General features: G+C 41.3%; 1 protein-coding gene across 1 annotated transcript in view; it reads right to left on the bottom strand.

The window, feature by feature from the left end:
* The window catches only part of LOC136009996 (pericentrin-like), a 79,214-nt gene that overhangs the window by 15,785 nt on the left and 42,464 nt on the right, over positions 1-20,965 (bottom strand). The window contains exons 27-41 of the mRNA XM_065670563.1: positions 20,607-20,726; positions 20,085-20,105; positions 18,364-18,591; positions 15,830-16,000; positions 14,365-14,517; positions 13,682-13,858; positions 12,335-13,456; positions 9,805-10,326; positions 8,870-8,972; positions 8,290-8,444; positions 5,137-5,334; positions 3,831-4,004; positions 3,247-3,442; positions 2,083-2,296; positions 1,371-1,521 (exon numbers count right to left, since the gene is read on the bottom strand). Of these exons, the coding sequence (XP_065526635.1) occupies positions 1,371-1,521; positions 2,083-2,296; positions 3,247-3,442; positions 3,831-4,004; positions 5,137-5,334; positions 8,290-8,444; positions 8,870-8,972; positions 9,805-10,326; positions 12,335-13,456; positions 13,682-13,858; positions 14,365-14,517; positions 15,830-16,000; positions 18,364-18,591; positions 20,085-20,105; positions 20,607-20,726 (3,705 nt within the window). The remainder of the gene's footprint in view (positions 1-1,370; positions 1,522-2,082; positions 2,297-3,246; positions 3,443-3,830; positions 4,005-5,136; positions 5,335-8,289; positions 8,445-8,869; positions 8,973-9,804; positions 10,327-12,334; positions 13,457-13,681; positions 13,859-14,364; positions 14,518-15,829; positions 16,001-18,363; positions 18,592-20,084; positions 20,106-20,606; positions 20,727-20,965) is intronic.

Consider the following 20,965-nt stretch of genomic DNA (forward strand, 5'->3'; position numbering starts at 1 on the left):
AAACCAGGCTGGGATTCAATAACACTAAATAACAAAACCAAATGTGTAATGTTAAAATATCATCTTCCATTAGCAAGACTTCAATTAGTGAGGAACCACTCAATCCCCTTAAGTTACATCTGAAGCAAAATAACCCACGTTGATTTAAAAAGGCTGAAAAATCAAAGCAGTAAGAGTAGCTGTAACACTTCTGGATTTTACAGCCCATCTGTCTAAAGCACACAGTACGGACAGATAAAATTAATCCATCCCTAGATCCATTTTGGGAACCAGCCTTTCTTCAGAAGGAAAAGCAGCAATGAAGGGGCAGTTCCAGGGTGCTTACAGACAGTCAGAGCTGACCTGTCCTCTCATCTGGTAGAAAGCCAGGTCAGATGCTAAGTGGCATCAGCTTTTTATAGCCGTACTTGAAGAGATGATTTGGGAATGCAAGACTGCAGGGATGTGAACTGGGAATCCGTTGCACAGCTATGCGTAAGGCAACGCACTTTCTCTTTGCCTTGACTAAAATGGGCCCTTCCTCCCCTGCGTGAGCTTCCCTTTTAAAAGCTGGAGGATGTTAGTGCCATGTGCTACCATGTAAGTAGTAACAAAAATCTCAACAAACCCCACCCACAAACCTAAACACCTATCAGAAAGACGATGTGAGAGGCCAGACTACAAGGAATGGAGTCAGAATTGTGTTTCCTCACCTAAGGCATTGAACTAGGATTGTTTTGGAGTTGGGGTTTGGTGTTTAAAAAAAGGCTTATGTTAAATCTTCTTCCTTTTCCAGTCACTGTAGGCCTTTTACAAGCACCAAGTCACTGTTATCACAGTATCAGAGAGAAAGCTCTTTATCTATTTTCTGTTCAGTTTAGAAGAAAGGGAACAAAAAGACTGGTTAACCTCCAAAAATACATGTTATATTGGAAAGGCTCCAGTTATTCTCTGCCAAGCACATGTACCACTGGATGGTTTCCTTTATAATCTCAGTTGATCATACACATCCCATCCCCATAGCACATTTGCTCTGCAATCAAAGGGTGCAGTTACACAGCTGGAGAATCTGGCTCTCCCTACACAGCAAGGGGCAGTACTGGTGAAACGTGAAAGTGTTAAGGCTCTGGAAATACTAAGATACAAAGACAGGAAAAAAAAGGCACAACACTTCTGCTTATTTCTGTATGTGCAGTTAGGAAGGGCAACTGAAAGTGTTAATTCTGTGAAAAGAAAATAAACCCATGCATATTCACTAGAATGTTTTTTTTTATAGTAGTTACTAAACAAAAAACATCTGATGTGAAGACTGCAAAATAACCTGTTAGTTATGTTAGTTAACTTCATGCACCAAGGGAGGTGACCTCATGCACTGAAATGCAGGGCATTACCTCCAAGGCCTTTGTCTTTTCATATTCTGTTTTCTTATGCTGAAGCTGCTGTTCCTCAAACAGATCTTGTAGCTCAGTTTGCTTCAGATGCTCAGCCTTCAAGTCTTCAAGTGCAGTTGTCAAAGCCTTTTCTTTTTTATCCAGCTCAGACCTGCAAAGTTCAAAACGCCACTTCTGTCTGTGTTCAGAACAGGACATCCTCTTCCAACAACGCCAGCAAGGTATTTTGGGTTACTTTTTGTGAGCTGGTCTACTGATTTGTTCCCTAAAGCCTCTGCTCTTTCTACAGAGCCTGTTTTCAAGTCACAACTATTTAACAGCTGAAAACATTAACCTTCCTGCAAGCAAAGCTGGGATTTCACTATTTAGTAACAATAAAGAGAAGTTACCTACACTGGCAGAGCAAAACTTGTCCTGTGAAAATAAAACGGGGGGTTTGCAAGGTGGGGAAGCATACACAAGATGACAGACAAACAGAAGTACCAACCAAAAGACTAAGCCAAAAGCTGCAAGAGTGGGGTACATCAGGGATGCAGGGGTCTAGGCCATTACTGAATTAAAATTAACACAGCCATGAGAAGTGAGAGGTGCGTTTTCCTCCTCATGTTTCCAAGTGCTACGCCAGTCGTGAATTCTCACTGGATATACATAGTATATAAAGTTCTTTCAGACCCGCTGATGAGTAGAATAAGTGAATACATTTACTTCTCACCGTAACTGGTTCAGTTCCCTCTGAAGCTGTTCTAGGGATTTCTGCAGTCTTTCATTCTCTTGTTTACTTTCAGAAAGCTCTGATTTCAGGGCTGCTTTTTCTTGATTCAACAGATCACACGTTTCAGAGGCTCTCTTCTGCTCCTCAGACAGGGTGCTGTGCAAGTCACTTACAATAGATTTTTCCTCCTGAAGCTTATATTCTAATAATTCAACTAGGATAAGGAAATGTTATTTGTATTACAGAGAACTTGACAATATGTTATCACTTACCCTGAGCTGCTGGGATATATTGTAAGTAACTTGCTGCTAATGGACTCTAACCCTCATTAAGCAAATGCATCCATTTACTGGCAAACATATATATATATTCATATAAAAGAGAATTATTTTACTGTCCTTGTTTGTGTTTCTACATTAATACACTATTTAAGAGTCACCCTCCAGTTCTGTTGCTTTAGGTTATTTTAAAGCTTCTCTTTGCTTTTCACAGAGGTTTCTTAACTACTAACATTAGACAGATTTCCTTCATCTGCTAAAATCATAGCAACCTGAGTGCATTAGTAAAACTGAAGAATTGTACAGCATAAGGAAGACATGGAGCTGTTGGAGCAAGTCCAGAGGAGGCCACAAGAATGAGCAGGGGCTGGAGCAGCTCCCATATGAAGACAGGCTGAGGAAGTTGGGGCTGTTCAGCCTGGAGAAGAGAAGCTGCGTGGAGACCTCAGAGCAGCTTCCAGTGTCTGAAGGGGGCTACCGGGATGCTGGAGAGGGACTTTTCATCAGGGACTGTAGTGACAAGACAAGGGGTGATGGGTTCAGACTGAAAAAAGGGAAGTTCAGGTTGGAGATAAGGCAGAAGCTCTTCCCTGGGAGGGTGCTGAGGTGCTGGCACAGGGTGCCCAGAGAAGCTGTGGCTGCCCCATCCGTGGCAGTGTTCAAGGCCAGGTTGGACACAGGGGCTTGGAGCACCCTGCTCTAGTGGAAGGTGTCCCTGCCCGTGGCAGGGGTTGGAACTGGATGAGCTTTAAGGTCCTTTCCAACCTAAACCATTCTATGATCTGCTTCTTTGCAGAATTAATTTTTTTTGCGTTTCATCTTCCAGGCAAAAAAAGGAAAGAGCTGGCATGGAAAACCAGGTAACCAGGACTTGGGGGATTATTACCTTTCCTCCGAAGGTGATGTTCTCGTTTGCTCCCAATTTCTTCTGCATTGGTAAGGGTTTCCTGTAACTGCTGTAGCTTCTCTTGGTTCTGAAGATGTGTCATACGCAGCTGTGCTCGGAGGTCCTGTATTTCAGAGAGCAAGCTATTCCGGTCTGAGGAGAAAAGGTGCTCTACAACCATCTGCCTCTGTTCCTCCTGAAAATAAACCAAATCCTATTAAATCCACAAGGTTATTACCATATTTCTTAAAAATATGAACCCTACAGACACCCTTGCAGTATAAGGCCCTTCAAATGACTAAGTTCATGCTTCATATTAATGCAAAATGTTAACAGTGAGTAACAAAGAAAAAACCCACTTCACTAGCTTCCAAATAGAATAATAGTTATTAATAATGGTTGATACATAATTATTACTACAGACCATTTGGTCATTATCTAAAACCTAAATATTAATTACTGAAGCAAAAATTTCCTGATTCAGAGTTAGCTTAATGTCTACTCTGTGCAAAAGAGGTCTGTGGAGCTCCAGATAGAATTCTAGATAGAATTTAGAAGCGTAACACTTGAAGAGGTTTTCTTACCTGCTGTTTCATGATGTACTCCAGTTTTTCTACTAATGAACCATCCCCACCAGACCCAGGATTAGAGAAGTGAGACTTCAAGTCAATTTGCAACACATTTCTCTCCTTCTCAAACACACTCTGTACTGCTTGCAGAAGTTCTCCTCTCCAGTCAGCAGCAATACCTGAAAATTCCTGTAAAAAATATATGTATTTTAAATGGCATCTTTCTCAATGTGTAATCTACTGTCTTTCATCTCATTCCTGTGTAAGAGTATATCAACCTGTTAATTTAAGCAGACCAAAGGTGCTTAAAAAAAGACTATTCCAACCTCAGAAAGAGTCCCTTGCTCCTCATACAACACACACAAACACACACACTACATAACAATATGTATTTCTATAGATGTAAAAGACTGGTTACCTTCACAGAATCACAGAATGCTTGAGGTTGGAAGGGACCACACTGGAGGTCATCTAGTCCTCTCTGCTCATGCAGCATCACCCAGAGCACATCACTCAGGCCTGTGTCCTGATTGCTCCTGAGTAGCTCCCAGGATGGAGACTCCAAAATCTCCCTGGGCAACTCACTCCAATGCTCAGTCACCCTCACAGTAAAGAAGTTCTTCCTCATGTTTCAGTTGAACAGCTTGTGTTTTAGTTTTATGCTTCTTGTCCTATTGCCTGGCACCACCAAGAAGAGTCTGGCCCCATGCTCTGTACACCCTCCCTTTGCATACTTACCATAGGATGGTTTGTGTTGGAAGGGACCTTTAAAGCTTATCCAGTTCCAAACCCCCCACCCACAGGCAGGGACACCTTCCACTGGAGCAGCTTGCTCCAAGCCCCTGTGTCCAACCTGGCCTTGAACACTGCCAGGGATGGGGCAGCCACAGCTTCTCTGGGCACCCTGTGCCAGCGCCTCAGCACCCTCACAGGGAAGAGCTTCTGCCTAAGAGCTCATCTCAGTCTCCCCTGTTCTGGCAGGTTAAAGCCATTCCCCTTGGCCTGTCCCTACAGGCCCTTGTCCAAAGCCCCTCTCCAGGTTTCCTGGAGCCCCTTTAGGCACTGGAGCTGCTCTAAGGTCTCCTCTTAAGGAGCCTTCTCCTCTTCATGCTGACCCAGCCCAGCTCTCTCAGCCTGGCTCCAGAGCAGAGCTGCTGCAGCCCTCACAGCATCTCCATGGCCTCCTCTGGACTCGCTCCAACAGCTCCACTTATACATCGATCAGGCACCCCTTGAGCCTGCTCTCTTCTGTACTGAACAGGCCCAGCTCCTCCAGCCTTTCCTTATATCCTTGCTTTAAAGGATACTTTTAGTGTCATACCTTGTCTCCTCTATCTGCCACCTTGCCAAGGTAATCTTTCAGCGACTGTATAGCATCCAGCAGGGCTAAGCCCTCCTTCTGGCATCCCTCCATCGCTGCTCTGGTCTGGTGGACATTTTTCAGCTCCCTGAAATCAAAGGGACATTCTGACAAAGCCAGGATTTTGCGGCTCTCCTCGTACACCATCTTCAGCACAGTCTGAGAAGAGAAAAAGGCATAATGTTAGGAGAAAGGCATCAGCATCCTGGTAGTATAAGAGCAAGATGGGAGAGCACTAGACAAGGAAAATAAGGTTGCTGTCTGATATCTGTGATACAGATATAAGCACGCAGGTCTGCTCTGCTACTTGGTATGCTGAATAAACCAATACACATACTCAAACACACATGCAGTGAGCCAGGTTACTAGAGAATTTTTATCTCCCCACATCTAAGGACAATATTCAAGAGTACAGTGGCCACTGTACTGTTAAACAGTGCATTCACAATGTTAAAGTGCAAATGGGAGCCTCAGCCAGAGCATCTTATTGCTGTGCACATCCAAACGCTTACGTGCAATTAAGGCAAAGGATTGTGCTTTACTTCTGTTGTTTCTGAACTCTTTAGCTAACTTTCCTGGGAATAAATCAAATTCTATCAAGTCTGAAGCCAGGTTACTAAACCCCAGTGATGCCAGAAAAATGAATTCTGTATTTAGACAACTTTGGCTTTAATTTAGCAGCTTACGTACAAATAACATCTCCCAAAATGATCAGTCCTAATAAGTTACACAGTGGAAATTGTTTCCTCTGCCACTGTCAGGAAAAATAATCTCTTAAATAAATTCCCCGTTCACAAACTATTACATCATGCACAGATGTTTCCTGGTCTCTTTTCAAGGAAGGTCACCGGAGATTTAAGTCCTTTTCTACACACATCTCACCAGTAATATCCCAGCCTGATGTGGAGCTGTTCCTCGTTGCCACTCACTTTAACAACAGCAACAACACAGAGTAATTCTCTTTAACTCTTGATATTCTTTCTTTGCATTTTTTTAATAACTTAACTTTTGAACCAACTTGAGTTGCTTTCCTGTCACTTGAATCAAAATCACTTCAAGAACCAAAGCTAAATGATGAAAACCTTAATAAACATGAACAACAGAAACACAGTCAATTGTTCCAAGTAAACATTCAGTAGTGGGATTTGCACTCAGATCTTACAGCTAGTAAAGATTAGACTGACAATCCACAGAAGAAACTATTTCCTAAGACAGAATAAAATTCAACTCTTCTATGAAATCTATGAAACTATGCTCTTGAGAATTATTACTTTTTAGATACAGGATCTAGATACAGAATGATTTGGATTGGAAGGGACCTTTAAAGATCACCTAGTCCAACCCCTGCCATGTGGAGGTATCTTTCATTAGATCAGGCTGCTTAAAACCTTGTCCACAGCTTTGACAGGCAATCCATTCCAGTGTCCTTTGAGGCATTTCATAGGTGTTTTCCTGTTGTTGCTAATACATCAGCTGCTCCTTGCTTTTCTTTGTTGCTCAAAACCCTACCCCTTTCTTTTGCTAAGTCTAATGTAAAGCTCTCCTTATAGGATTGGCCAGCTTATTGGTGAAGACACTCTTGTCCTACTTGGTCAGGTGAATCCCATCTGCTCCCAGCAGACCTCTCCGTGATCACAGAAATCAAAACCTTAAGTACAGGTTACACTAGCTACACAGCTAGGTATTTTCCTGTTCGTGTCCTCCATCCTGGACACCTTCCTCTGACTGGGAGGATAGAGCAGAATACCATCTGTGCTCCCAATTCTTTTAACATTCATCTGAGGGACACAGAGTCTCTTTTGATGGTTCCAAATTGCCTTGTTACAGTATTGTTATTGTATTGGTATGGTATAATATTGAGTATTATATGGTATTACTGCTCCTACATGGAACAGTAGGAGCAGATGGTTTTCTGTAGAGTTCACTAGGCTTGGCCGTCTCTCAGTGATGCCACAAATTCAAGCTCCTGTAGGCAGCAAACATCTCTAGAAAAATTGTCTGGATGGCAAATGCTGATGCTTCAGTGCCCCTCAGTAAGGAATCTTCGATTACTAATACTTTACAAGCTTATCTGGTAGCACTGCTTCTAATGCGAGTAAGGTGGTTGCATCACCTTCGCATGGATGGCTTCCATCATCATGTCAGTTACCCAATGTGCTTTTCATTCTCCAGTGCCAGAGCATCATGCCTGTTTTGAAGGGACACTTCAGGGGATGGGCAAAGGTTCTTCCTTCTGCCTCAAGACAAGATAAAAGTCCATTCTCCTTCATCTTGAGTTACTTGTGCCAGCCAGTGTAAATCTGAATTCAGACTTACCTTCCCCTTGCACAGCCTTACTTCATTGCACAGATCTTCCTCCATTTTGCTGAATAAACTGAAGGAATCTGCTAAACATTTGAGGAGGCAGCATTCACTTTCTAGGAAGTGTATTTCTTCTGGTGTCTTTTTATTTAAGAGCTCCCTGTAGCCTGCTGTACTTACCCACATACTTCTCACCGGCCTCACAGATGACATGATTTGGAGCACTGAATTTTTCCCCTTCACAAGCTGGGATTCCTCTAATGGCTGAGAGCTTGTTCAGCTACAGCATCAAACCAAAGAGGCCCAGGCACATACTTTCTTTAACTTGTCTTATTAAACTAGAGTAAATAATCGCTGCTCAGTATTTTGCATATTCGTCATACTCCTTGAACTGACTTTGAAAGATCCCTCCACACCTTGTAGTGGTGTTCCCACAGCTCTCCATCATATCAGAATGACAAGAACAGGCAGGGGAGCATGATGTCAGCCAGCTACACTTGCTTGGAAAACAGCTTTCTGTAAAGCCTCCAAGACAAAGCCATAAATCAGATCAATTAGTCCTTGTACTGTCACATTCTGAAATACCACTAGTGCTGTCCTAGCGAAATCTTCAATTCTAGCAAGTACAAGCAGGACAAATGTCAGGAAATTTGTCACATGAGAGATGAAATAATTACTCAAGAACCATCATCAGCTTGAATTTCAAACCATTACAGAACAGTTTCCAGTGTAAAGGTCACAGCTAACTATTTGATACTAGCATTTCATTTCTGCTGTTTCAGTTTTAAATTGCTTCTATAAACCATGTATTACCTTCAGCTGTGGTGAAAGTATTTCCTTTTCTCTCACTGATTCCATAAAATCTGGAAACATTCCACGATATTGCAGATAAGCCACGAAACTAGCATCCAGGTGCTCTGATGTTTGTAGCTCCTGCTTTAGCTTAGCTGCAAAATTTGAGCTGGTATCTGAAGAAAGAGACAGCCCCCCAACAGTGTTACAAAGATTAAAGCACTTGAAACCAGCATAACCATTTGCAAAATAACCATGATTTCTTCTGTTGCTTTGAATGCAGGGTCAGCTGAAGTTAGGGGGTGAGATCTCAACTATCTACAAGTAAAAAGGTTGTAAGTTGCCTTTAGCATCAGAGAAAGTATCGTAGTTAAGTCTCACCAAAACCCCCATGCCTCCTTTTCAGTATGTAAAGTTGAAAAGGTAAAAGCAGTCTTCCACTAGCACAAATATACAAGTCTCCCTAAACAAAGATCCACCTGACAAAGCCACAGCTTTCAAATAAAAGACCTACAGTAAAAGAAAATGGGAGAAAGAGGAAATGTTGTAACATCTTTATAATGAAGTTCAAGGTGAAAGGAATCTCCAAAGTTAAACTTACTGCTGCCATATCCATCACTCATCTCATCTACAACAGATGCTCTTGATCTGACATCATCGTGTAAATCCGAAGGGGTTAAAGTTAGATTATCAGCTTCTCTCATCTGCTTGGAAAGAAATTTTTCAGATGAGTTTAGTTTTCAGAATCCAGCTGTAGAGTTTTCCGCATTTTATAACAGCTTTGTTACTAGTGCAGAGTTTAGCAAATGCCTACATCTCTAGTGTTAGAGGTGGCAAGTCCCATAGTGAATGCAACACTGGAAGGCATTCCATCACATTTTTATCTCCCTTTCAACAGTCTGTTAAGAAAGGAACATGTATTTATCATTAATTGCCCTTTGAAAGCAAGGCACAATATACAACTGAAGATTCATTTTCTCAAGTACAGATTTTATCTTCCTCTGAAATGATACAGACCCAATATACAAAATACTGCCACTAAAAAGAAAAACCTATATTCCTCAATTTTGACTCAGTCTCTACTAACACTCAATGACAGACAGTTGCAAGTGGAGAACTTTGATGGTAAATTGGGTACTGTGGGAGCAAAACACTTTTACATGTTTTAACTCAATTACTTGCACATGAAGCATTATCACCAATTTATCATTCACTTCCTGCTTGTGTCACTGCAAAAGCACCTGGATTTGAAGAGTCTTTTGAGAGCACAAGAGTAATACCTGGATTTTTACTGACACCACATCAGCAGTGTGCAGACACACAGGACACAAAGCCAGCTGTAAACAGCTTATTGCTCAATTTTAGGATTATCAGAAGCAGTGGTAAATAGTGTTTTAATACAGGCCAGAAACTTACACACCTCTTTTGCTGTGTAAGGCTCTACTACTTGAGCCAATGACCCAACAATGATCCGAGGGGACTGAGCTGAGCAGCCTTGTTTAATTAGAATTAAATCAGACATGAAACATCACTTACTAAAATCTTCTTCTCCATCTCTTGGTCATCATCAACAGAGTAGGTACCTTCAGAGAAAGCAGGAGATTTTCTATCTACTCCCACTGCTGCTTCATCACTGCTGTTTTCATACAGGTTAGGATATCCCAGCAATCCAGAATTATCTTCCTGTATAGATGACCTGGTGTGCATCATCTCAAGATCTGTGCTTTCCACTTCCGAAAAGGGTGTCAGCACTGGTTGAACTTCCATGCTCATGTCTTGCTTCCTCATAATCTCCGGTGACCCCCATGAAGCCATACGTGCACTGAAATCCTGGAAATCTGTCAAATTGACTTTGCCTATGTGCAAGTTGTGCTTTGGAGCATCAGGAATTTGATGACTTTCCAACATTTGCTGGCTATGCTTTTTCAAATCTTGCTTCTCTTCAGAGTTGTTGATTGCATCCAATTCCTGAATCAAGGTATTTGCTTGTAATTGCTTTATTGCAGTTTTTGGATTTAGATTGTGAGTCTTTGAGTCAAAAACAACTTCATCTTTGTCCTACAATGAAATAATGCATTAATTGTGTAAGAGAATTTAAATATTATTTTAAAAACTGAAAAACATTAACTTCAAAAGATCTTTTCTAATTTAGTAGTTGTATCTATTATTACGTAAAAATTGTCAGATGCTTAAGTATATTTTATATGCCAGCTAACCAGGCTTTTTAACAAGCATATCATCAATAGCAGAGAAAAAAAACCACAAGTGTACAATAAGCCAATGTCTTTCTGCAGAGCTGACTTTTGAATCAAGCAGGAAAGAAAGGGTATTATTCCTTAGCAATGTAGACAATCTTCCTGTGTTCAAACAGACATCAAAAGCCATGGCTTTGCTAACTGGACAAATCTACCTAACTATCCTAAGGCTTAATTCCTGACCCAGGGCACCAGGAAAAAACCGTTAAGAAGTCTACAGACGATTCTTACGCCTGCCATTTCAATGCAGGAGAAACTGTCAACCGCCTACTTTTAGTCACTGCAAGGAAGAAAAACATAGAATCAAAGACTGGTTTGGGTTGGAAAGGACCTTCAGATCACCCAGTTTCAACCCCCCTGCCACAGGCATGGACACCTCACACTAGACCATGTCACCCAAGGCTCTGTCCAACCTGGTCTTGAATACTTCCCTACTTGATGTGATCCTTGCACACAGAATCATAGAATAGTTAGGGCTGGAAAGGACCTCAAGATCATCTAGTTCCAACCCCCCTGCCATAGGCAGGGACACCTCACACTAAACCATCCCACCCAAGTTTTCCAGCCTGAAGGCTTGGGTATCTGAATGGGCACAAAACTTTTCCATCCTCTTTCCTGTAGTGTGAGCATAGTTACTGACCAGGCCAAGGTGTCCTGGGTTTACCAGGAGCCGTTTTGCTCCTTCTTAGTAACTGGTGCAAGCTCTGTGTTTTGACTTCCAGCCTGGGCAGAGAGCTGATAATACCGATTGTTTTTAATTGTTGTTAAGTAATGTTTATTCTGGCCAAGGACTTTGTGAGTCTCATGCTCTGCTGGGGACGAGGGGAGGCCGGGAGGAAGCAGAGACAGGACACCTGACCCAAACTAGCCAAAGAGGTATTCCATACCACAGCACGTCATGCCCGGAGAGGTAACTGGGAGTTACCCAGAAGGGCAGGCTCTCTCTCTTCGGGGGGGTCAAACTCGTTCGGCGGTGGTATCGTATTCTCTTGTTATTTTCTCTTATCAATATTATCATTGGTGGTAGCAGCAGTGATTTGTGTTATACCTTAGTTACTGAGCTGTTCTTATCTCAACCCGTGGGAGTTACATTCTCCTGATTCTCCTCCCCATCCCTCCGGGAGTGGGGAGGGTCCCGGGGGGGGGGGGGTGAGTGGACGACCTGTGTGGATTGGTTTAAACCACGACACAAGGCTAGACTTCTACCTTCAAACTGCAGAGATATCCCTGCCTACCTTGCTACAAGGACTCTCATTCCAAACTCCTCTACCTCCCCCCCTGCAGTGTGGCTACCTGCCACAGTACAGTCTCTTCAACAGGCTGTTTCTCACACTTCTTTTCCTCACTCCTCACTGACTGTGCAGCATTTTACCCATGATTTCCTAAATATGTTTTTGCAGCAGTGCCACACACGTGGCTGAAGGGCTCAGCTAAGGGCTCTGCCACGGCCTGTAGCGGAACCAGCTATGCCCAGCATGGAGCATCCCTGGCCTTTTCTCAGGGAGGCCACCCTGCAGCTCTCGCACTGCCAACACCCAACACGTACCTTAGGATCCATGCCCCAAACTATACCCAGCTCAGAAAAACTGACTGGATTAGGTTTCCATGTAGGCTTGCCCTGTTCTTAGCTCTTCCAGGCATCTACCTCTAGCCACTGCTAGAGAAACTATGAACAGACCCTGCAACTGGGTCACCACAGCCACTTTTATGCCACAGTATTCATCTTCACCCTTTCTTACAGCACTGAAAAGGATAAACTAAAGGTCTTTGTGTTTTAAAAAAGATAATACTATTAAAACCAAATCACATACCTGTTTATCAGTGGGGGAAGCCAGTACTGCAAGTGGCTGATCAACATTTGCCTCTAGTTCTTCCAATTCCTCCGTTCCTCTTTTCAGGGCTATGCCTTTACTTTCTCTCTCGCAGAGGGTCTTGGGAATGCGAGTCTCCTCCTGATCATGTTGCTCCCTTGGCTTGTACAACTCCAACTGTGAAATCAGCTCACTTCTTTCCAGTTGTAAGGCTTCAAGCTCCTTCACATACGCCTTGATTTGATCCTTCAGTTTTGCAGTGCTACCTTGCAGCTCATTGATTTCTCTCTGATAAACTATTTCTTTCTGATTCAGTGCTTGCACCTGGGAATCAAGTCTAGAAACTTCTAATTGAAGACTATAAACATCTTGAGCCTGACTTGCGTCTCTCTTTTCAAGCTCGGTTTGAAGTTCTGCTGCCTTTTCTGTTAAGTACTGCAACTCGGTTGTGTCAGCTTCTCGTTCATCTGCCATTCTCTTCATTTGCCTATTCTTCTCTAGAAGATTTGCTTCCCTTTCTCTCACAATATCTTCAAGTTCTTGAAGGCGAGAAGAAGTCACCATGGCTTCAGCCTCTCTCTGAGAAAAACGGGTTTGGAAAAGGGTGTGCTCTTCCTGAAGTGTGTTGTACTGTGTTCTCAGAGAGGTCAGCTCTGCAACATGCTGCTCTGATGACTCCCGTAATTCCTGGCATTTTTTCTCCAGAATTTCCACTTCCAGTTTGAACTGTGATTCCTTCTCTTCCAGTTGGTGCTGCAGAGCTTCTCTAGCAGCTGAGATAAGCTCTGCCTCCTCCTGAAGTTCTCTCACTTTGGAGAGTAGCAATATGTTTCTTCTGTTTGGATCAATATCACCCTGCCAGTCCAATAGTCCCTTCTCCAACTCATTCTGAAGGTTTTCCACTGGCTTTCCCAATGCAAGTTGATAGAGATCATCTTGGTTGTCACTGACTTCATGACATACTGGTCCAAGTTGTGCCAGCTCTTTTTGTAGCTTCTCAATTACTCCATGGAGTTGCTCTACCTCTTCTTCTTTGTCCTTACGCAGCCTTTCCTGGTCACTGTGAAGGTGCTCGACAAGTGATCTGAGTTCTTCAATTTCACCTTTTTGGTCTTCCACAACCTGAGCAAAAGGGTAAAATCTGAATATTACTGTATGTAGGCAGAATGACTACTGCACATACACTTTAAATGACATTTTCCTCCTGAATCACACAGGCATTAAGTCAGACATTTAACAGCAGGAAGAACTGCACACTTCAGCTGGTAGCTACTCAGACTAGAGTTAATTTAACAGTAAGATTCTTTCTTCCCCCCAAAAACCAAGCAACGAACATAGAGTAAGTACTTTCACTTTATCCTCCAGAGTATTCTCTAGCTCGTGCTGCAGCCTCCTCATTTGTTCATTCAAGTGATCGATTTCTTGATTCTTTTCTTCCAGTAGTGCTTGTGGGAATGACAAAGTTGAAGACTCACTAATACCCAGATCCTTATTTTGCTTCACATGAAGTTTTGTTAGATCCTCCTGATCAGAAAAACACAGCAATCTCATTAGAAAGGACTTATTTTCTCTGCCAACCTAACAGCAGAACAGAACTAATAGCTTCATTTAAACAATCCCTTACTATAAGGTTAAAGAACTCAAGAACACAACTACAGCTACTTTGGTTGGATTTGTACTACAGGATTAGATTGCCACAGTATTCCTCAACTGCTAAGGTAAGAGAAGAACGCTCTAGTTGCCAGACTGACAACCACCCAATTTTCTAACTTGTCAGGAACAGAAAAAAGCTAAGTTTTTTTTAATTACATCAAGTGACTGTAAAAGATAATGCCATAAGCATGCATCTAGAGCATTGTGGGGGTGTTCTACAATATCCAACATTAGCCTTGTAAGAATAATGCAATATTCCCTTGACAAGAGAAGCAAACTAAGTATCTGTTTATAACACCACAAGATGAAGACCACGGCACTCAAGAAAGCAGGCTCTGAAGTTTGAGCTGATGGACACTACAGCTAAGGAAACCTACCTTCAAGAGTGCATTCTCTGACTGAAGCTGGCTGATGCTGGAAGTGCTAAGCTTTTCTTGCATCTCTAACTGCAAGTTCAGCTGCAATATCTCCTCGTTTTTACTGATCAAATTCTCTTTATATTGTTCTAGTTGGTCTAACAAGCTCACAATCTGAAAGAAAGAAGAAAATGCATAGTTGTTTCAATGAAGTTCTGATCTAAGCAGAAAAGAAAACTTCATTCACCACCTTATTTACTGAGAACAAGTATCTTCAGCAGATTCTAAGATTTAAACTCTTTCTAATCAATGTGCATGAACAGAATACTTGAGACATAAAAAGAAAGTGAGAAGCTGATGTTCCAGCTCCTCAGCTGCAAAGGTGGGTTTCCATTTCCTTTTGAAAAAACCTAACTGCTCATAAAAGATTTGTCACTCTGTGTTCAGAACAATCAAAGCTTGACTGATGTAAGTTGACATAGCAGGAGACATGTTAGCATTTGATGTCTAATATAATCATACGCAGTTAATGTAATGACCATTCTCCTCCTTCTAGAGGACAGAAATTAATATTGTAGTGCTAATCCCAGCAACACAGCAATCAAAACAGTTCTGAGCATTGACCCCTTCAACCTGTAAAAGGAGTCAGTAACTACACATTTCACTCCTTGCAGCTGTTTGAAAGCTTAAGAGCTATTTGGAAACACTGAGATCTTGCCACCCACAGGTTTCATCATCTCTTGCCTTCATGGGTAAGAGTTCTCTTCCTTTGAGAATGGAAAAGGCTTATTGGCTCTTGAAGTCAGACTTCCTAAGAGATGTGGAACTTCCACTCATAAGAAATTAGTTCTTATTACCTTACTGCCCTTGAAACAATGGTATACAAATAACTAGAGGATGAGCCATGTTTTTGTTCTTTGCACGTTCTAAACTGGACTGTACACACACACAAACTACATACACAGTGTATTACAGATACAATAATAACTACAAAATAACACAAACACAGTGGTGGGTGTATGTGAATCCGATAGAATTTCTGAAGAATGTGACCAGTTACACTGTGTTTCAGCTTAGAATAAGAACAACACTAACTTTTTCTGGCTCACAAAACAGAGAAGGTCAGATGACACTTATGGGCACTTGCCCCTTCTGTTCTTGAAGGAACTATCACTCAGTATCAAAGTCAACCCAAATTTATCTACTTTCTCTTCCACCTCAACTTTGAAAGGACAGGAAAATCAGTTTACAACAAAAATTCATCAATCAGTCTCAAAGTTGATGTGAATCGTCACAAGACAGTTTCCAGTGGGAAGGAAGACAGATGGGTGGGGATGACAAAACAGAACAAAGCAAGAAAAAAGAAGGTTAGTTCAGGCCAAAGAAGAATGGAGAATACTGGGTAAGAGGCACATTTACTACAACATCAGTCACTGGGTTTCTGTATGGCTTAAATATCCAAATACAGGTTTGCACAAACTCTTACTTCTCTCTCTTTTGACTGAAGTGCTTCTTGCTCTGCTTCTAACTGCTCCTTCAGCACTGGAGCAGCACTGCTGTCTGCTGGCACTCTGTGCCTCGCTTCATCCAATTTGGACTGGAGGGCAGAGATCTGAATCAGGTTATTGTACTGTTGCTGTTGCAATGCCTCTTTATCCTGCAAAATACATTTTTTGTTGCATGCTAGAATTAATTGTTGTCAATATACATACCCACCTAAGAGAACAAGCCTGCCAAAATACTTAATCATCCCTGAGAAACCCCAGTACAAGAAGCACATAATCCCAATGGCCTATAAAGAAACAGGTAATCAAAACAACTGAACATTTTTGGCTCACTCATATGAAACACACAGTATTAAACCAGCCCCTCAGGCATCCTGCTGCCATACATGAAAGGATCCACATAACATCAAAATCCAAGCAACAACAGAGCCTTTGTTTTATAACAAGTAAAAATAAGACATTACCCACACCATCTTGATCACCCACAAAACCCCTCCGGTTTTTTTTTTATGTGCCAATCCATATTCCTGAAGAACCAGGCTGCCTTACCTCAGATTTTCCCACATTTACTGAACAGCAGAGCTGCAAGTGTGCCATAGCTCTGGACACAGGAGATTTTCCTGGGATTCCCAGCTGCTACGTTCTGAGCTTGCTGTGGTGATCCAATAAAAACAAATGGCAACCCAGGCAAAAGTCAGAGCTTATGAACCCTCACTGCTCTTCTGGGGGCCCAAGCAGACAGTCAAACGTGGGATCTTCTTCCACTGATACCAGAATCCATAGGACAGCAGATTCCCATAATGAATAATGCTTTCAAGACCTCAAGCAAAAGGATGAGCAACCCTCGCAGCACAACCCTAACTAGAAGTGTCCAAGAGAAGCTGCATGGAGACCTCATAGCAGCCTTCCAGTACCTGAAGGAGGCCTACAGGGATACTGGAGAGGGACTCTTCATCAGGGACCGTAGCGATAGGACAAGGGGGGATAGGTTTAAACTGAAACAGGGAAAGTTCAGGTTAGATATAAGGCAGAAGCTCTTCCCTGTGAGGGTGCTGAGGCGCTGGCACAGGGTGCCCAGAGGAGCTGTGGCTGCCCCATCCGTGGCAGTGTTCAAGGCCAGGTTGGACACAGGGGCTTGGAGCACCCTGCTCTAGTGGAAGGTGTCCCTGCCCATGGCAGGGGGTTGGAACTGGCTAAGCTTTAGGTTCTTTCCAACCCAAATGATTCTATGATTCTATGTATATATCAATCTAAACAACTGAAACAAACTGGAGCAGAAAAAGACAAAGACCTGCTCCATGCACATATGAGCAGGACAAAGGGATCTGCTAGCTGAGAGTTTAGTTATTATTCTTCACAGATACCATTCTGTATTCAAAGTTACTCTTTCCAGACTTATTTCTTATTGGCACTAATCTTGATATGACTGTTTCTCTCTACCATTTAACTGCTATTCCCCGTTGCAGTTTGTGCTCATATCTTTTTATCCTTACGCTATGCACCTCAAGTCTGCCTCCTTCTTCATAACCTCATATTATGTGTTTGTGACCAACAATTAGATCTCTGCAAAGCTAAACAAATCCTGCTCTTCCAGCCTCCCCTCAACACTCATTTCCTCAAACCCTCTGACCATTTTGATGTTCCTTTGCTAGACTTGCTCCAGTATGCCCATGTCCTTCATGTACATGGGAGTATACAACCAGGCACTTCTCCAGACACAAGTGCTAAATAAATGGGAGTAACAGTACCTAATAAACTGCAACTGACCAGTCTGACATTAGCTAAAGCTAAAGCATAAAAAAATAATTGTTCAATATTTTAAAAATTAAAATAATGGAAGCAAATATTGATAGAATAAGCAATTAAACTAATCTATTTAGTTTAGATCATGCCAATCTTACATCTTCAGACTCAACAGGCACACCAGCAGTACTCAACCAATGAAAACTTCTGGGAGGACATGGAAACATTTAGTTTAAGGTAGAAAAGGTTACTTAGATATTTGGTACAAGATGAATACTTCTGCTCAATGAAATGTTATTCTTAACTCTAAGCTATGATTAAATCTGCAGAGTAAGAAAGCACAAAATTTAGAGTACGGCAAACAGATCTGGCTGCAAAGACACACAGCGAGAAGAACTACCAATTAAAATAGGATTTTAAATACAGTTACTTATTGAAACCCCATAATGTTTCATATTCAGTAACACTACCTTCTTGGGAACTGCCAGAGAAGCAAAAGAACAACTCTAATCTATGCAAACATGACAACTATCAGAAAGCAGTCTCTATAGTAAGTAGGCTTATAGTTCTATATAATATAGTAAATATCTATATAATGTAGTAAAACCAAAGTGCAATTAAAACTGGCTGTGATACCTGCCATTGACGCAACAGTTTAACTCGCCACTAACAGTCTCAGGGATAGTCTCAAACAACACTGTAACACTGACAGCTCCATGAAGGCCCTGTCTCCATAATGCCACTCCCATTTAAATTAGTATTTTAAAATTACTTGTTTTAATTCAGTTTCCACTTTCTTCATTTTCTGCAGTTGTTGCTCCAAGCAGAGTACAGTCTTTGATACTTCGGTACCGCTGTGCTTCAGTTCTCCAATCTGTGCCACCAGTTTTTCTATCTCTTTATCACGAGCTGTAATTTCTTGGTGTTTTTGCTCCTTTTCTAACAACAGCTTATTGTAGTCATCCATTTTCTGTTTTATTTCTGCTTGCAAAGATTCTACCTACACAGAAATCACATTGTACAGCCATTCAGTCAACAGCTTCCAATTGGACAAGAGCAATTTCATGGCAGAGTGGGTAGAGTTCTACTATGGACTAAAGTAGTGGTAAATCCTAGATGAAAGTAAAACTAAATGTAGACAGAAAGGATGAAAAAGTAACTTTCTGGACTCCTGTTTTCCAAATCCAGGAGCTCTTACATACACATTTGAGTACTCTTAATATTGGCAGTATTCTTGCGAAGTACTCAAGGCCCAGTGCTTATCAAAAGGGGTCTTGTGGTTTGGGAGTGGGTTTTGATTGGGTTTTGTTTGTTTAAGATGAATCCCAAGATCATGTGAATTACTACTAACAGCATTAGATGCATTTCTGTAACCACAGACCCCTCTTTCATTACTTCATAGAATTCCAATTTAAAGGAAAATATCAAGAATTGAAAGCTAAATATGCACTGTAACATACTCAATTCCTGCAAAGCAGAAAGATTCACAGTAGTCAATGCAGAACAGGTGCTTTTCCCCAAAGCACTTAAGCATGAAGAGGGTATCAATTTTGAGATCCAATTATGCACAGGGCTTCAAGAAAATGGTCACTCATTCATCCCAGTAATCAATGTGAAGGCAAGGCTAGGAGCTTGGCTAACAAGCAGGAGAGAACCAAGTGTGAGAGACTACACTGGAAGTGATAAAGTCATCAAGCACATTGAAAGCAAGATCAAATAGGAAAGCAATGGGAAACCTAAGGGAGAAATAATTTGGTCAATATCAAGGAACAAGGAAAATAAGATTTTACAAACTAAAAAATGCTTTGTTCATCACTAAGTGTCTGAATTTCTGCAAAGTCCACTTTAAATATCATAAAGTAAAAATTCTTTATATTAATATAGAATTTCACATCTTCAAGTATTTTATAGATATTACTAAAGAAGAAAAATACCCTGTAGCAAAATAGAGAAGAACAGAGTTAATTTAGTCAAATTAATAAGCATGGAGAGCATCACAGACTAGTTGAGAATACTAGAAGTATTGCTTTTCTAATACCAAGGTGCAGTTTCATAAACTGCACGTAAATTAATAGCTAAAAATGAAATTAAGTAGTATATACACTGAAGTTTTGTTAAGAGCAGGGCCATAAACAAGAGCTGAAGACTAAGGCACAGCAGATCACTGAAATTCCATTATCCTTGTTTCACAATCTGAATCTCAACTTCTCCTTTCGTGCCAAAAAGCTCTTTAACAGTAAGTAACTGCCTGTAATACACCTGAGCAATAAGACGGGACAATGAAGCACTTAGGTACAGGAAATTAAACTGAAAGCAGCTCCTCACTCCTTGCAAGAATTCTGCCACCCTAAAACGTGTATCCTTATCTCCAAGTCAAACTAAAGCCTTGACATATCAAGAACAGGGGGGAAAAAGCCAAAGCAGATCTAATTAATAGAGACTAAAAGAAAAAGGAAAGAAAAGTTAAAGAGATGTTCATGCTGTTTTCCATACCTGCAGAATCAATTCATCGTTCTGTATAATGTTCATTTATGTGAAAAAACCCAAAACAACAAACAAAAAAGCAAAAGTTAATCTTTGAAATCAAACACAAACACATGAAAAAAAGGACTCACTTATAAACTGAAATAGGACAAGACATGCATACAAAGAACATCTCTTTTTACAACTGTTACAGGTGGAACAACTAAACAGATTTAGAACCCAGAAGTCATCCCTCACTTGTCCTCTGTAGAGTCAAGTGTCTGTATTGTGTTCTCCTCATTTAATTTAAACCAGACTTAAAGGCTGTGGAACTTTACTGCGATGCATATACAACATTTCTTTCCATCTCCAGAAGAAATAATGTAAGTATACTCTCACTGCATAAATGTAGCCCAGTCAGCTGGGGGAAAACCTGTTCTCTGGGTTACAATAGACAAAAAAGGTGTCTCAAGAGCCGGTACCCAAACACAGGTTTTGGTATTTAATGGTAATAAACAAGCTCCTTTTGCCACTGAGGGTGATTTTACTCACCCTGTACTCTCTGGGTTTTCCTGAAGTCTGCAATTTTGCTGACAGTTTTAACCGTTCTTCCAGTTTCTGAATTTCCTGCTGAAAATCATCCCGTTCGTGTTCCCTTTCTATAGCTTGTTCCTGTAAACCCAGCCAGAGAAAAAGAAAGGCTTTTTATAGAAACTTTGCATCTCATCAAAATATTGAGTACAAGAAAAACATGGGGGCTGTTTCTGTGGTGAAGAAACTGCTCACTTAAAAATTAACATCTTTTAGCAGTCTTGAAAGTACACCCAAAGTTACAGGAAAAGAAATCAAAAAGACAACGAACTTTTTGCCTCCTGTGTACATTCAAATTAAAAGAGGAAAAAAATTATCCT

This window comes from Lathamus discolor, chromosome 3, assembly GCF_037157495.1.
Source record: "Lathamus discolor isolate bLatDis1 chromosome 3, bLatDis1.hap1, whole genome shotgun sequence".
NCBI lineage: Eukaryota > Metazoa > Chordata > Aves > Psittaciformes > Psittacidae > Lathamus > Lathamus discolor.